Here is a 16,193-nt window from a genome sequence, read left to right as displayed (position 1 = left end):
GGTACTTTTTTATAATTTTTTTTTTTCTTTTTTAAGGGGGGCTTTTTTTTTATAGCTCAATTGTTTAGTTAAACAGTAAAGTTATTTTTTTTTCTCTAAATTATACTTGTTTTCAAGAAAGCTTGGTCATCGGTGACCTAATTAAGCTTTGGTAAAAATAAGTAATTTACCTTCTTTCTTTGACATTGTGTGTTTCTGATGATACTTCCTTATTTTACTGGCTTTTAGAGGGTTAGAAATCACAATACAGGTTCAGTAAGTAACTTTTGGTTAGGCAAACTTAACATTGCTCAGTGTCAAGTAATGAGTAGTTTTTAGTGTTTCCATTGTGTGAAATGGAGCAGTAAAAATAAGTCAACACAATGGAATTGGAGCACCAGATATGGCATATTTATTGATTTCAAATTTTTTTTTTTCATCGGTCTTCTAAAGATTCTGCTTGGACAACCACTGGGGTAAATCCAGAACTTGTAAGATAGGTGAAAACATTCATAAAAGTAAATGTGGTGGGAATATCCTGTAAATGTGGAAGTTTAAAACCGTCACTGTACCCCCACCTATTTTCACCTTACTTTTTTATTCTTGATTACAGAACACAGATACTCAAGGACTTGCTGTACCCACTCCTTCTGTCCCAGCAGGGTATTCTGACAATCTGTCTATAGGTAAGCTCAAGTTGTGTTCTTTCTCCTCATTTTTAACCTGCAGAGCTGGTTCCAAAGCATGCAAAAAAGTGGAGTTTCCTAGGATGACAAGACCTTAGAATGTAGTAACAAAATGAAAAAAATATATATATATTAGGTAAACCGTTGGTATCGAATTGGCTAGTCAAATTACATATATAATTCCATCATTTTTGCTTTTTTGAAGAGCATTCAAAATATGTGAAAAGGTTCTTTCAAAGAATAAAAGGTTGAAAATTCAATCTGACCCTGTATATAATCTATCTGAATACATATACAATATGTAATACATACTGTATATCTATAGCCTACAGGTCTAAAAGTATTTTTTGGATTGAGTAGGAAATGTTAGAACTCAAGTAATTAAATTTTTTTTTTTTTTTTTGTCCTCCTAACCATTTGAAAAAGCTCTTTTGTGGACAAGTAGGCTTTAGAGGTACTGTTCATTTTTGAAGATTTACTATCTTTTTTTTCCTGTAGCGGACAACTCCAAATTTTAGATTTTCTCTTATTGTCAGTATTGGTGACAATAGTCACCAGGACAAATAGGGGAATCTTCCAGGCAACACTGACAACAATAAAAACATGGTAGGAATATTATCTGAACTAGGGATCGACCGATTATCGGCAATGCCGATATATCGAGGGCCGATATGCACTTTCCCTGATATATCCAAATCGGCCCCTGAGGTTACCGATATTACTGCTATTTTGGGAAAGTGCTGTACCGGGGTGATGCCTGCTGCTAGAGGCATCACCCCGGTACCGTCGTAATAGCCGACGGTCGGCTGTCTTGTAATGACAACCGATGCGGCTGAGAAGCCACTCGGCTGTCATTACAAGGAGCGGGAGGGGACCCGGGCAACCATCCTGCACGGCTGCCAAAGACCCGATCAAAGCCGCATTCGGCTCTGATTGTGTCTCCATGTAAAAACCCGGAAGTGATGTCATGACATTACTTCTGGGTTCTTGGTGCCAAATTTAAAAAAAATGACAGCATTCAAAACTTTTAAAAGCATTTTTTAAATGCTTTTAAGTGCAAAGGAGGGGTTTGGGGTCTTTTAGACCCCCAGATCTCTCCACAACAGTACCTGTCAAGAAAAAAAAAAAAAACAAACATTGTTTTAAACTTGCAAAAATATTAGCCAATATCAGCCGATACCGATTTTCAATAGCCAAAAAATCGGTATCTGCTTTAAAAAAATATCGGTCGATCACTAATCTGAACAATAGAAATGCATGTGTTTTATGCTGTGCTTTAACACTTGTTGTATTACTAGATTTGGCCACATAAATTACTTTTCTGTTCTAAAGGCAAAAGTTTTTTTTTTTTTTTTTTTTACCTTAATGCATTCTCAACATTAAGGTAATAAACAGTCCCCCCCCCCCCCCCCAAACACTTACCTTACACCACTCTCAATCCAGTGCTGCCCCCACTGGCAGCACCCCCTGCTCCTTTCCTTCAGTCGCAGGCTTTACTGAGATAGTTGGAGCCATTGGCTCCCACTGCTGTCAGTCAAACCCTGTGAGTAGAAAGGGGGGGGAACCTGCCTCAAGAGCGCACTCGCGCCATTGCCACCATAGTAAGCAGCTTGCTATGGAGGCACTCGGAGAAGAGAAGGAGCGGATAGCACTAGCGTGGGAGCCCACAAACGAGGTTCATACCACTTTGCGCAATACTATGCACAGAGCAGGTAACCATAACATGCTTGTTATTTTAAATAAAATATGTAGCTTTACAATAAATTTTTAGGTTGGTTATAGTCACATATACAGCAGTAAGGTGGATCTGTGATGGATACAGCCTTAGGTAAAGGGCCCCGTTTACACCTGAGTACTTTTTATGCTTGTAGCTCTGAAACGCTCAACAAGCAAAATTATATTCACTTCAACGACCCCTGTTCACATTTGAGCATTCTGTCACTTGAAGCAAAACACCTGACGCTCAAAAAAGTACATGAGCTTTTTTTTTTTTTTTGGCAGGTTACAAGCGTTTTTGGCCCCATAGACTTCAATCGAAACGCCTGACTTTTAAAAGCATTTTCTGGCAAAATAGCAGCTCTCCATCCCTAATTTCCTCTCCCTCTCCTCCCCCTAGTGCTTTCTATTGGCTAAACAAAAACGTCTGAAGCTGTAAAACGCTTGTAATACACTCCTAAAACCCCTGTAAAAAAGCTTGTAAAAAAGCTTAAAAAAAAACACCCGAACCGAAAAATGCCAGTAAATCGATACGCTAAGGTGTGAATGGAGCATTAGGGATAAGATGAGGATAACTCTGTCTTGGCATATCATGAATTAAAAAAAAAAAAAAAGTATTTTTGGAAAAGTGGACTTTTACAGGAGACATCTTGGAGTCTCTTCAGCAAAGTCTAAAAAAAACAATCCATTCACTCACAGCTTTCTGTGAGCTTAAAGCCAAAAATAAAATTGGTAAGTTCAAATGTTGGTGCATACTGCTCATAAAATCGCAGGCATCAATGTATTAAAGACAGAATTTTAGTGCATCTCAAAAAGTTTAAGACCACTGCACCTAATCGGTCAAGAAGATTTAACATTATTTTTATTTTTTTTTTTATCACCCTTGAAATAATGTTTGTATTAGAATGGTTAGGTTTGTCTTTCAAAAGAAGTTAGGGGCTGAATCATAGGCCCTAATAATTAGGTTGCTCACCATTTCTTTAGGATAAAAAAAACGCAAATAATTTTGTGGCTGTTTCCTATCTTCCCTCTTTTACCTCCAACTGGACTAGCACACTACATCTATTATAAATCTAAAAACAAAAATGTGTTCACCCACTACACCCAGTTATTGCTGGAAGCACGGGATGGGTATAAACATGTCTGGGACAAGAAGACATTGTACCTGTTTGAGTTAAGCCTGACCTTTTTTATTTCTGGCTATCACATATTTGTCTCTGATAGTCCTGCATTCAGTTTAGCTAGCAAAATGTTATACTCAAGTTTTTGTTTAATATCTTTTTATTGAAAATATAACAATATGAACAAACAAAGAAAATGGTACAAGGTGCATTAAAGTTCTAAGAGACCATACATGAATTGGATTTCCTCGTAATGACACCAGGGATGAGTACAAACAAAGTGTACGGAAAGACAAGTACCATACGTCATATACCAATTTTAGAGAAAAGGAAGAAAGAGAGACAAGGGGGAAGAGGGGGATAGATAAGGGATAAAGGGCGGAAACAATGTGAAAAGGAATGGTAAAGAGAGAGGGGGAGGGGGGACCCAGCCGACTGAGCTTGAAACTATCTTCAAACATCACTGAGCACATAAAATAAATTGCATAGATATGCAATGGATTAGACAAATATGACCTGCCAATTAAAGAGTATATCTGTTAAGTAATGGGTATCTTCATTAAGGAGGCGTAGTCCTGTGATTGGGTGAATGCCAGCCAACCAGACCAAGTGTCGCTGGTGCCTGTAAGAGAGTTTCGTAGTGAGTGGGTCAAGTCTTCCATAGAGTATATATGTTCAACATTCAACAACCACTGACGGGTGGTGGGGGGTTCAGGTTGGGCCCATTGCCGGGTGATGAGAGACTTGGCAGCGTTCAGGAGGTGAGGGGTGATTGAGCGTTTATACAGGGGAATAGGGACATCCAGGCAGTGGAAGAGAACAACCCAAGGGTTCATGTTATACTCAAGTTGAGCTTAATGTAGTAAAAAGTATTTTTTGTTTTCTATAAGGGACCATCCACACGTATTGTATTGTATTGTATTGTATGTATTGTGGTAACATGCAATAAAACTGCTTTATCGCAATACATAGCATACCATGGAGCCAATCACTTTGAATTACACACTAATGCACTAGTACAGTATCTTGTATCACACCCATACCGTAGTGCAGCACAAAAAAAAAAAAAATAAATAAATAGTGCAGGTTTTTTTTAAATGTGGTGTGTTGCCAGCTTATGTAAAACAATGGGCTGCTTTAACGCAACACACATTAGAAAGACGTGAATGAGCCCCAAGAAATTATATTTAAAAGATAAGGAAAACCCTTCCAATGATTTACAAAGTGGGTGTTTTTTTTTTATAGAGAATTTGGGTTTATAGGAGGCGTCCTACAACTGCACCTTGGATAGAAAAAAATGGAATGTTTTTGCATGCAGCATATAAAAATTCAGATGTGTGTGTGTGTGTGTGTGTGTGTGTTACAGAAAGTGAAAGGAAATCTCTCCAAAATAAAGCAAAAACCCTTTTAGACAGGGTCACCAGAACCGGTGTGCCCATTAAACGATTTCCCCTAGAGCTTGAATCTTCTCAATGGGTACCTCAGCCGCAATAAAAATGTGATTCTAAATTTTTCACATTCTCTCAAAATTTATATAATTTTTTTTACTGTTATACTGTAACTCAAAAAGCAACAGTGATGTTTGCAGGTGAATAAAAAGTGTGTGACTCACACGCAATCAAGGTGGGCAATAGGGTGGTAGCCTAAATGTAGCAAACAGCGCCAATATAGTGTACCCAAGCAATTTAAAATTAAAGTGTAAAAAGGATGCTGCGCTAAGAGGCTGTGATAATATATGCTGTGGAATACATAACATTAAGTCTTGTCGATGTGATGTAACTGATGCAACCAATGAAATATAAAGAATCCAAATCATAAGAAAAATGAAGGTGAACAATGATAAAAATGAATTAAATTGCATGTGATAAGTAAACGTGAACATGGAGTGTATAAATGGATAAATGCTTAAATACAAATAGTAAAATAGAAGTAATCATCACAATAATATTTATTTATGTATTGTGATTATTACTTCTATTTTACTATTTATTTGTATTTGAGCATTATGTATACACTCCATGTCCACGTTTACTTATCACATGCACTTTAATTCATTTTTATCATTGTTCACCTTCATTTTTCATATGAATTTTGGATTATTTATATTTCATTGGTTGCATCAGTTACATCACATCAACAAGACTTAATGGTATTTATTCCACAGCGCATATATTATCACAGCCTCTTATCACAACACCCTTTTTACACTTTGATGTTTGCATCTTGTTTCTCTATTTTCCCCCTCAAAATTTACTGAAAGTATTGACCGTTTTTCCCTTCTGATTAATCAGGTATACTGGGCAGGGCTTCATGCAGCCAACGTTTTTGTCAAATTATAAACATTGATTTACAAATCATGAAAAAATAATAAATTTAATGTAATGACTTTCTACTTGTAGGTAATGGACCAAAGCTGAATGGCAACTACAGAATGTATAGTTCTGTTGGGGATCTGCGGTTAACTAATTATTATGAATATAATGATGAGGAAATCCCTGCACCACCTTCTATGCCACCTCCTCCACCACCTTCTGTGCCACCTCCCCCACCACCTACAATGATTCCTGCTGCTCCACCACAAGAAAGTCCTCCTTCATCCCACATTTCCTCTCCAGTATCTCCAAGTTTACCAGACTTTATACCACCCATACCACATACGTCTGCACCAACAATACCTAATTTTGAGCCTTCAACAGACACTTCCACAGTACAAACAGTTTCTGAACAACGTCAGACTGATAATATTTCTAAATGGAAATCCGAAGGATCAAAGGATATGCCTATGACCTTGCCCAACAGGTTTTCTTTAAATACTGCTGGCTTTCAGCACAGTCATGGACAGACAACTAAAAATGTGGATCCCCATTCATCTTTGCCAAAAACCTTCAAAGTTCCCCCTCCTGCCCCAATGAGAACTTCATCAGTACAGTTACATGAATTTCAGAATATAAACTATGCCACAGAACCTCCAAAATCACCTGTACCTTCAAGTTTCAAACCTAGTGTACAAGCCAAACTTTTCTTGACCTCAAATCCAGGGCAAACCTCTTTGAATGATACATTAAATAAAAGAAAGTCAATGCTTATCATGGAGGATCTACAGGATCTGTCTCAAAAGGATGCTACAATTCAAAGAAATGACAGCATAACAGATTCTACAGCTTCTGGATCTTTGTCCCTAAAGCCCACCATGAATACAAAATCATCTATTGAACTAGATAATGAACGTAAGACTGGTGATGACAGACGGAAAGTAGAGCCAGGATTTTTTGATGTCCAGAAGCCATATAACAAAATGTATACAAATGGAAGTGACTTGTCGGTTACTGAAAATATTAAGGATGCATCAAAACGTCCTCTGAGCAGTATTGAATTTAATAAAATGTCATTTAATAAAGATGGATTTTTACCAAAGGAACGTAAAGGTATAAAAGATGCTGTATATGGTTTATCTGTGAAACCTATCTTAACAAACATGTCATTATCAAATACTAATGTACAGCTTAAACAAAATTCCCTAACAAGGGAGTTGGCAGAAATGGAGAATATTTTAAAAATAGAAAAAGAAGAAAGTGATGAAATAAATCAGGAAGCTCCTCCCACACCACCCCTTATGCCCCCTCCACCACCTCCACCTATGACGCCACCCAAACCACCAGCAGTGCCACCACCTCCACCACCACCACCACCCCCACCTGTCACAGTTACACCACAAAAGATCTCTCCTACACCTAATTTTGTTGCTCCACCACCTGCTCCGCCTCTTGTGGCCTCTATGCCACCAGTACCTCAGGCATCACCATTGCTTCCTCTAAAACCAAAGACAATTTCAACAACTTCTACATCACAAGTAAGTATTCCTCCACCAGCACCACCAAAAGCTCCACCAGCACCTCCACCTTTGCCAAGTCAAACTGGTACATCTATGCCAGAGCCACAGTTGCCTTTACTTAAGGCACTTCAAGAAAAACAACAAACGCTAAAACAAATCCCTAAAAAGCCCATAGAAATTAGACCTGCTCAGATATCTTCTGTTGATATGACTAGTGATGATGAACAAAAGGCCAGAGTTGGTAAAATTAAGGGTGAGTTAGAAGCTCTCTTCTCCCCAAAGAAAGATGAAAAATTAAGAGACCTTAAAAGTCTGGAAGCAAATAAAAAGACTCCTCAAGGAAATACTACTCAGAATAAAGGTGGAGAAAATACACTTGTAAATTCTTTAATGATGAAAGTACCTCATATACCATCTGTATCTGAAAAGGAAGATGTTGATGGAGACACTTCAGACTGGATACCTAAAAGCAACAACACTAATTTTCAGATTCCTGAACCAGACTATTCGCCCATCACACCCACTCAAACAATGGAGAAACCAACCTTTTCAGCTGTGCAAAATAATATTTCAAAGGCCAGATTTGAAATATCTTCAAAACCAGTTTTCTCACAAAAAGCCACAGATGTAGGAAGTAAAAAAACCGATATTCCAACCTATAAGCCTCATCATGAGAGGAATGTATCAGCTGGAAGTTTGGCCTTAGACAAATTATCACTTGCAGTTTCAGAAACAACTGCAGTAGGGAGCTTGAAAAAAGATGAAGAAATTCCATATCCAAAAACGTCATTGAAATCTGAATCTCTAATAAAACCAGAGGAAAGTATAAATAAACATCCTGTCACTGGCGAGCAGGTTGAAGCCAATTCTCCAATGGCTTTGCTCCTGGCTGCAAAGAAACGGGCCCAAAAGGGTAGCCGTTCTATGCCTTCAGAAAGCAGTAATTTGCCTAAAATTTCTGTTTCAAGTGGGATTGTGGCAAGTCCTTTAACCTCTCAGTATAATGATGTCAAAGCAAACACATTTGTTGTTGTTCCCAGGAAAGAAAACGGGGGACAGTTTAGTGAAGAGGAAGTTACCAGTTTTAGTTCTAAATCAAGTAGTAATTTGGGTAATGTTGCATCTTCTTTAAGATGGACCGATAAAGATTTTCCATCATCTAGTGTAAATATTTTGGGATTGAATCCACAGAAGTCAAGTGATGAAAAGCCAAGTTTGATTCATGCTGAGGAAAAAACTGTTAGACAGGTTCCTATGGACAGAAATGAAGACTTCTGGAACGTCAAGTCTTCTGTCATTGAAAACCACAACTCACCCAAGATGTCAAATTTCATGGATGCATACACATTCAATATATCCTCTGTCCCTTCACCGGTCCCTGCTTCTAAGACATATGAGAACATTGAATACGGAATAATACCACCTCCAGCAGAATTCATGAACACTCCACTATCCACACACATTGACATGCATCAGAAGGATAGATTCTATGATGATAACAAACCAAGATCTGATTTAGGATCCCATTATGACTGGAATAATGAAAGTAATCGGCCTTTGGGGTCTCAGAGAATCTCATATAATAGTGACTTTACAAAATACACAAGTGATAATTACAGTACAGGAATCAGCAGAGATCCACAAAAAGGTTCTCTAATTAAGAAACGACTCTATATGCCGGCTCCAGAAAGCTCAGGTAGCTACGGAAAAAATACACACTCTCTACGGTCATCAGCTTTGCCAGGGTCTTATAGTCATATGTATACTCAGTCTAGCTCCAGTATGAATCCAGAATCACGACGCTCTGGCAATGCTTCAAGATATATGTCACAGGGAAGGAGAATGTCTTCTGAAAACATGGTACAGACTGATATGAAATACAAACCTCAAAACCCTGAATATGGGAAATCGCCAAATAGGTAAGCACTCCTAAATCCTAAATCTGAGAACCGCTGAATTTATGCTATTTTTTCTGAATTTGTCTGTTTACTCATATACATGTCTGTTTTATCAGTCTATGGATCAACCACATAAATAACATTATCTAAAAACCGTTTGCAAAGTGTCAATGATATCTTATTAGCCCACTAATGCTTTGCAAATTGCCAGAATGCAATCTTATGGCATGTCTTGGCACCATGCCTGTCTTGCTGTTTGCAAGTCTCAGTTTGCAGTTGCAAGGTTTGCACTTGTATAACACTGGATATGTCACCCCTGAGTTTGGGAAGAATTATAATACACATAGTGCTGAGGGCCTTGAGGACTGAAATCGAGCACTGGAAGTTTCCATATGGTTCCATATTGTGACTTCAGTGGTGGAACAAGCACTTTATTTAACAGCCTATAGGGCATTATCCTATCTGCAGCTGCTATTGTGTGTATTGAAGGATCATTTTATTTGGCCATACTCATCATACCGGTTTTTAACCACTTAAGCCTCAGAAGATTTTACCCCCTTCCTGATCAGGGGGTATTTTGCGATTCGGCACTGCGTGACTTTAACGGACAATTGCGCGGTCGCGCGACGCTGTACCCAAACGAATTTGATGTCCTTTTTTTCCCACAAACGGAGCTTTCTTTTGGTGGTATTTGATCACCTGTGCGATTTTTTGATCATGCACTATAAACAAAAAAAGAGCGTCAATTTTGCAAAAATAACAATATTTTTCACATTTTTTATATGAAATTCCCCAAAAAAAAAAAATTAAAAATCTACATTTTTTTAACATTTTCGGCCAATTTGTTTTATGCTACATATGTTTGGTAAAAAAAAATCGCAAAAAGCGTACTTTGGTTTGCGCAAAAGTTATCGCGTTTACTAACAAAGGGAAAGATTTTTGTCATTTTTGTTGATTTTTTTTTTTAACGCGTAATGGCGGCGATCTGCGATTTTTTTTTTTTTTTTTTTTTTTTTTTTTTTTTTTTTTTTTTTGCGGTACTGCGACATTGTGGCGGACAGATCGGACCCTTGACTGACATTTTTGACACTTTTGGGGTTACCAGTGACATTACTGCAGTAATCAGTGCTATACATATGCACTGTTACTGCAAAATTACACTGGTAGTGAAGGGGTTAACTTTATTTGAGAGGGAGGGGCTGTGTGTGTCCCTAGGGGCGTGATTCTAACTGTGATTGGCTGTCTGTTGAGCTGTAGAAACAGTGATCAACGGTTCTACATAGTAGAACCGTGTGATCACAGTTTTTACACAGGGGAGAATGACAGGCGGTTTGTTTACACAAGCTGCCTGACTTTCTCCCTCTGCAGCGGCGATCGCAGAGTGACCGGAGGACATCGGGTCCGCCGGTCACACGTGCAGGGGGGTCCGTGACCACGCGGGAGCGGGAGCGTGCCTCCGGCGGCGCGCGCTCGCTCCCTAGACCCTCACAGGCTAGCGACGTAGACCTACGTCGCTTTGCCTGTGAGGGGCTCACTGCCGACGTAGATAGTCGTGCGGCAGTCGGCAAGTGGTTAAAATAATTAAAATAACAAATTGTGCATTCTGTGGCTAGATTTTTTAGGCTACCTTTTGTCAAAGGTATGAGGTCTGTGATTGATCTATTATTTAATAATAAATCTTTCTCTGTAGCTTGCCATGTGAAAAACAAACACCCACATACACAGATCTTCATACCGCATAGTTAAAAAGTCATATGGTATAGGATGGGATATTTTAGGGTGCATTTTATATACCATAAACCTAAAAAAATTTTACAAAAAACATTATTTTATTATAACAGGGTACAAAGTTCTCAATTGACAGATAGTGATATATATTACAAGTACAATGGGAAGAACAAATGCTAATTTTGACCATGCTTTTGTTATGTTGATGATCCTCGGTGCACTTAATTTCTTCTACATGTTTCCCAAAATATCGGCTTCTTTAGGAATTATTTAGGTGTGAACAACATAACTAAATAAAAAAAACTATCATTAATAAACATACATACAAAATAATATTTTACATTGGCATATCCAATTTGTATCACATACCATGGATCCCATTGGTTACACCCAGATGGAGATGAAATGGGTGCCATGGAGAGAGGAGAGAGTATCCCCAGACGGCAAAGGGCAGGGTCACCTACCCCAGGCACCAGTTGGATCATAGAGCCCAAATTTGAGGTCAGTCGCAGAAGAGGCACAAGTGTCACAGGACAAAAGGGTCTAAGAAAAAAGGGGGAATGCATATGTATTTTTAACAAAAAACTATAGATAAATATTCTATAATGGCCTTGGCTCATATTGCAGTGATCTTAGTGTAGCGTTCTTGTACTTACTAAAAGCAAATTTGTAGAGATTATGCCTGAGAGGATGACACCACCCCTGTTTTGGGGCATAATCCTCTACAAATTTGCTTTTAGTTAGTATAAGAACTCTACACTAAGATGAATACAAAGTTTGTATTTGTACTTGTAATATGCATATATGTATTCTGAACTTTTTCATCCTGTTATGATTAAAATAATTGGTTTTATTAAAATTATTCATGTTTATGGTACTCAAAATGTACCCTAAAAATCCCATCCTACACCATTTGACTTTTTAAATACCAATTCAGGATGTTTTGCAGTCAGTAATCTTCTATCCTCAGCATTCAGGTTCTTTACCACATAGTTATTGACTGCAGAAACCTAGGGACTGTGTTCTCGTATGGGGCACATTAATCCTATTTCATCTTCACTGTACTGCTACTTTATTTTAGATGTCTGTGGTATGCTGGGTATTCCTTTTATAGTTACTTACGCAATGCAACACCACACCAAGGAATGCATTTGTTTCAGCTTTGAAGTGCTTTGGTTAAACTTTAAAACTTTAAGATCTGTTTGAACTTCTTTAGTTCAAGTGAATGTCCAAAAGTTTTACCAAAGCAGTTAAGAAGATAAAGCAAATGTATATGTTTTACTGCAATGCATTCTTTTGAGCTTTTTTAATATTCTGGTAGCCAGTCCGCTTCTGACTTCAGCTTGTTTAGTTAAGCTTTGACATAAAAAAAAAACTGTAAGCTGATTGGTTTATACGCAGAGCTGCACCAGAATTGCAGAGCCAATTATCAATAATCAGTTTGGTTACAAAATATGGGTAACCCATTTAGCATACTACATGTGAAAAATATATTTGTGAAATGTATGCGTAATCTTTCGAATGAAGCAACCTAACATATGTTTTAACAGCTTTAACAGCTTCTAATTCACTCCCTGGTTATCTCTCGCCTCGACTACTGCAACTCCCTCCTCATTGGACAACCCTTACATAGACTATACCCCCTTCAGTCCATAATGAATGCTGCTGCAAGACTCATCCACCTTACCAACCATTCAGTGTCCTCCACCCCTCTCTGCCGATCCCTTCACTGGCTTCCACTCACCCAACAAATACAAATCAAAGTACTAACAATAGTTTACAATGCCATCCACAACTCTGCCCCCAGCTACATCAATAACCTGATCTCAAAATATCAACCAAGCCGCTCTCTTCGGTCCTCCCAAGACCTCCTGCTTTCTAGCTCCCTTGTCACCTCCTCCCATGCTCGCCTCCAGGATTTCTATAGAGCTTCTCCTATCCTTTGGAACTCTCTACCCCAATCTGTCCCACTGTCCCCTAATCTATCCATCTTTAGACGATCCCTGAAAACCCTTCTCTTTAACCACTTAAGCCCTGGAAGATTTTACCCCCTTCCTGACCAGGGCCTATTTTGCGATTCGGCACTGCGTGACTTTAACGGACAATTGCACGGTCGTGCGACGCTGTCAAACGAATTTGACGTCCTTTTTTTCCCACAAACAGAGGTTTTTTTTTGGTGTTATTTGATCACCTGTGCGATTTTTTACTTTTTGCGCTATAAACAAAAAAAGAGCGTAACAATATTTTTCACATTTTTTTATATGAAATTCCCAAAAAAAAAATGTAAAAATCAAAATTTTTTAACATTTTAGGCCAATTTGTTTTCTGCTACATATGTTTTGGTAAAAAAAAATAGCAAAAAGCATATTTTGATTGGTTTGTGCAAAAGTTATTGTGTTTACTAACTAAGGGAAAGATTTTTGTCATTTTTGTTGTGTTTTTTTTTTTTTTTAACGCGTAATGGCGGCGATCTGCGATTTTTTTTTTTTTGCGGTACTGCGACATTGCGGCGCACAGATCGGACCCTTGACTGACATTTGTGACACTTTTGGGGGTACCAGTGACATTACTGCAGTAATCAGTGCTATACATATGCACTGTTACTGTAAAATGACACTGGTAGTGAAGAGGTTAACTTTTTTTGAGAGGGAGGGGTTATGTGTGTCCCTAAGGGCGTGATTCTAACTGTGATTGGCTGTGGATTGAGGTGTATGAACAGTGATCAAGGGTCCTACATAGTAGAACCGTATGATCACCATTCATACACAGGGGAGAATGACAGGCGGCTTGTTTACATTAGCCGCCTGCCTTTCTCCCTCTCCACCCGACGATCGCGAGTGACCGGCGGACCTCGGGTTCCCCGGTCACGCACACGGGGGGGGGGGTCCGTGACCGCTCCCTAGACCCTCACAGGCTAGCGACGTAGCCCTATGTCGCTCTGCCTGTGAGGGGCTGACTGCCAACGTAAATAGTCGTGAGGCAGTCGGCAAGTGGTTAAAGAAGCCTATCCTGCTACTAACTAATACACTTTTTTACTTTTGTCCATCAGCTCATCCCCCACAGATATTACCTTTTGTATTAATTCGCCCTCCCTTTTAGATTGTAAGCTCTAACAAGCAGGGCCCCCTTTATCCTTATGTACCAAATTGTATTGTAACTGTAATGTCTGCCTTCATTTTGTTAAGTGCTGTGCAAAATTTTGGCGCTATATAAATCCTGTATAATAATAATAATAATAATACGTTTTGAGCTAATAACTTGGAGCGCACTGTACTATATCCTGTAGAGCCGTCATTCACAGCCTCCATCATCAAGTACCGCTACAAGTCATATAGCAGACCTTACCCCAAGCTCAATTGCAGTATTCAAATTCAGAAGCTGGATACCTGTGCTCTGACTAGGGTGTAGCCAATAAAGGAATTTTGTCAAAAAGTACACAAAGTGGCCGGCTATATATGCCATGGACCCCAACAAGTCATGGTTTTTAAGGATTTTTTTCACCTTGCACAGGAGTTGTAATTCAATGGCTTTGTATTTAAGACAGCTATTTTTATATAAGGGAAACTACTAAAACATAGCCTGTTGAGAGAACTTGGGGAATGAGGTTAGAAAGAACTGCTATAGAATACTGTATCCTCTGTAAATTGCATGATAAATACTTCACTGATCTTTATTTTTTTTTCCTTTACTCCACACAGATCACAAAGTAGCTACCAGCAGGGTATGACATTTACTGTGAGGCCGGGCACCAGGCAGCCAATTTCTCAGATGTATCAAGGAGGCTACCTCTGAAGGCACCCTGAATACCAACAGCCTACAGTCTTACCCTATAGGCAGATAAAAACGAACCTGGAGATGCTGCTTGTAACTTTGATCTGACAAAATGCACAATTTCACACCACTGCTAGTACATCTTATGCTATACTTTCAGCATCTATTACACATGTGCAGAAAGGGCATTTATTTAATGTGCTACTTGAATATTATAAACATATACTCGGTTTCTACCCCAGTTGGCTTTTTTAGGTAGTGGAAGTGCACTGGCTTTATGTGGTTATCTATAGCATCCAATGAGATCGCAGTATACTGTGCTCAAAAAATGAAAACCATTTCTATGGATTGCTGCACTTTGCACTGTCTTATTAAATAAGGCTATATATATATATATATATATATATATATATATATATATATATATATATATATATATATGTCAGCAGTGCACTTGAAACAAATAACTTCTACTTTGGACTTCACCCTCTTAGCCTGTTGAGGTTGACATATTCTTTATCACGTTTGCAGAAAAAAAATACTTTTGAAGTTCTAACTTTGGAACTAACCATACAGAGTTTAATATACAGTTTATATATGTTTTTATCTGAGCATTTCTTAGAACTTTGTTGTACTTTCCCTTAAATTCTTTTTTTTTTTTTATGTTTTTAATGTCTTCTTTTACTGGTTATTATGGTCATATATTTGGCTGTACTTGCTTGTCTTGAGGTTTATATATGCAAATTTTTATTTTAAAGTGATATATCTATTATAAAGATAATACCTATGTAAAAATGATGTACATATTATAACAGGAGATCCTTACAAGGATATCCAGCAGCAAGCACTTTTTGAATGTATATTCAATGTAAATATATATATATATGTATGTCAGGTGTTCTTTTATGTGCATTTGTTTATAGACATTCCGCATTGACCGTTTGGTTTTGCTTTTAAAGAGGATGCATGATGCTTTTGCATGTTCTTTCCTCGCCGTTCTTTTACAGCAATAAAATATTTTATGCTAAGTGCTTTACAACTGGTAAAATGTTTTGTTTTTCATTGCAAAAAAAAAGAATCCCAAAGACGGGTAAAGAAGACAGCAAATTTAAATAATTTTTTATTTTTGTTTGCTAAATGTCCATGAAGATTTTTACAGTTTAATGGGTGTAAAAGGTAGTGTTGACAGTCTGGTGGCACAACTTCTAGCATTTAAGTGCAGATTAACCCAACCTTTTTGTGTTGCTGAGCTTTCCGCAATGCTTTTGGCTTTATTTAAAGCCGTTACTAGATAATTTAACCTATTTTATAGATTGTAGAAAAAAAAAGAAAGAGAAAATTCAAAGTAGGGGGGGAGGAATTAAACATGGGACTCTATACGCACTGATATGGTGCATCTTGCATCACTTTTAGGAAAAACAAATCTTTTTAAAATTGAAATGTTTAATGTGATCCACCAATA

General features: G+C 38.0%; 1 protein-coding gene across 1 annotated transcript in view; it reads left to right on the top strand.

Moving 5' to 3' along the window:
- Positions 1–15,122, top strand: part of LOC309545378 (uncharacterized protein C6orf132 homolog) — a gene marked incomplete at its 5' end in the record, with an annotated part of 56,999 nt that extends 41,877 nt beyond the window's left edge. Inside the window, 3 exons of the mRNA XM_082244551.1 lie at positions 593–665; positions 5,902–9,253; positions 14,659–15,122. Coding sequence (XP_082100677.1) covers positions 593–665; positions 5,902–9,253; positions 14,659–14,752 — 3,519 coding nt within the window. The 3' untranslated portion in view covers positions 14,753–15,122. The remainder of the gene's footprint in view (positions 1–592; positions 666–5,901; positions 9,254–14,658) is intronic.
- Between the last annotated feature and the right edge of the window lie 1,071 nt (positions 15,123–16,193).

This window comes from Pelophylax lessonae (genome assembly GCF_965119305.1).
Source record: "Pelophylax lessonae genome assembly, chromosome: 2".
NCBI lineage: Eukaryota > Metazoa > Chordata > Amphibia > Anura > Ranidae > Pelophylax > Pelophylax lessonae.
The sequence above is the reverse complement of the archived record's forward strand: the minus strand, read 5'-3'. Positions and strand labels throughout refer to the sequence as shown.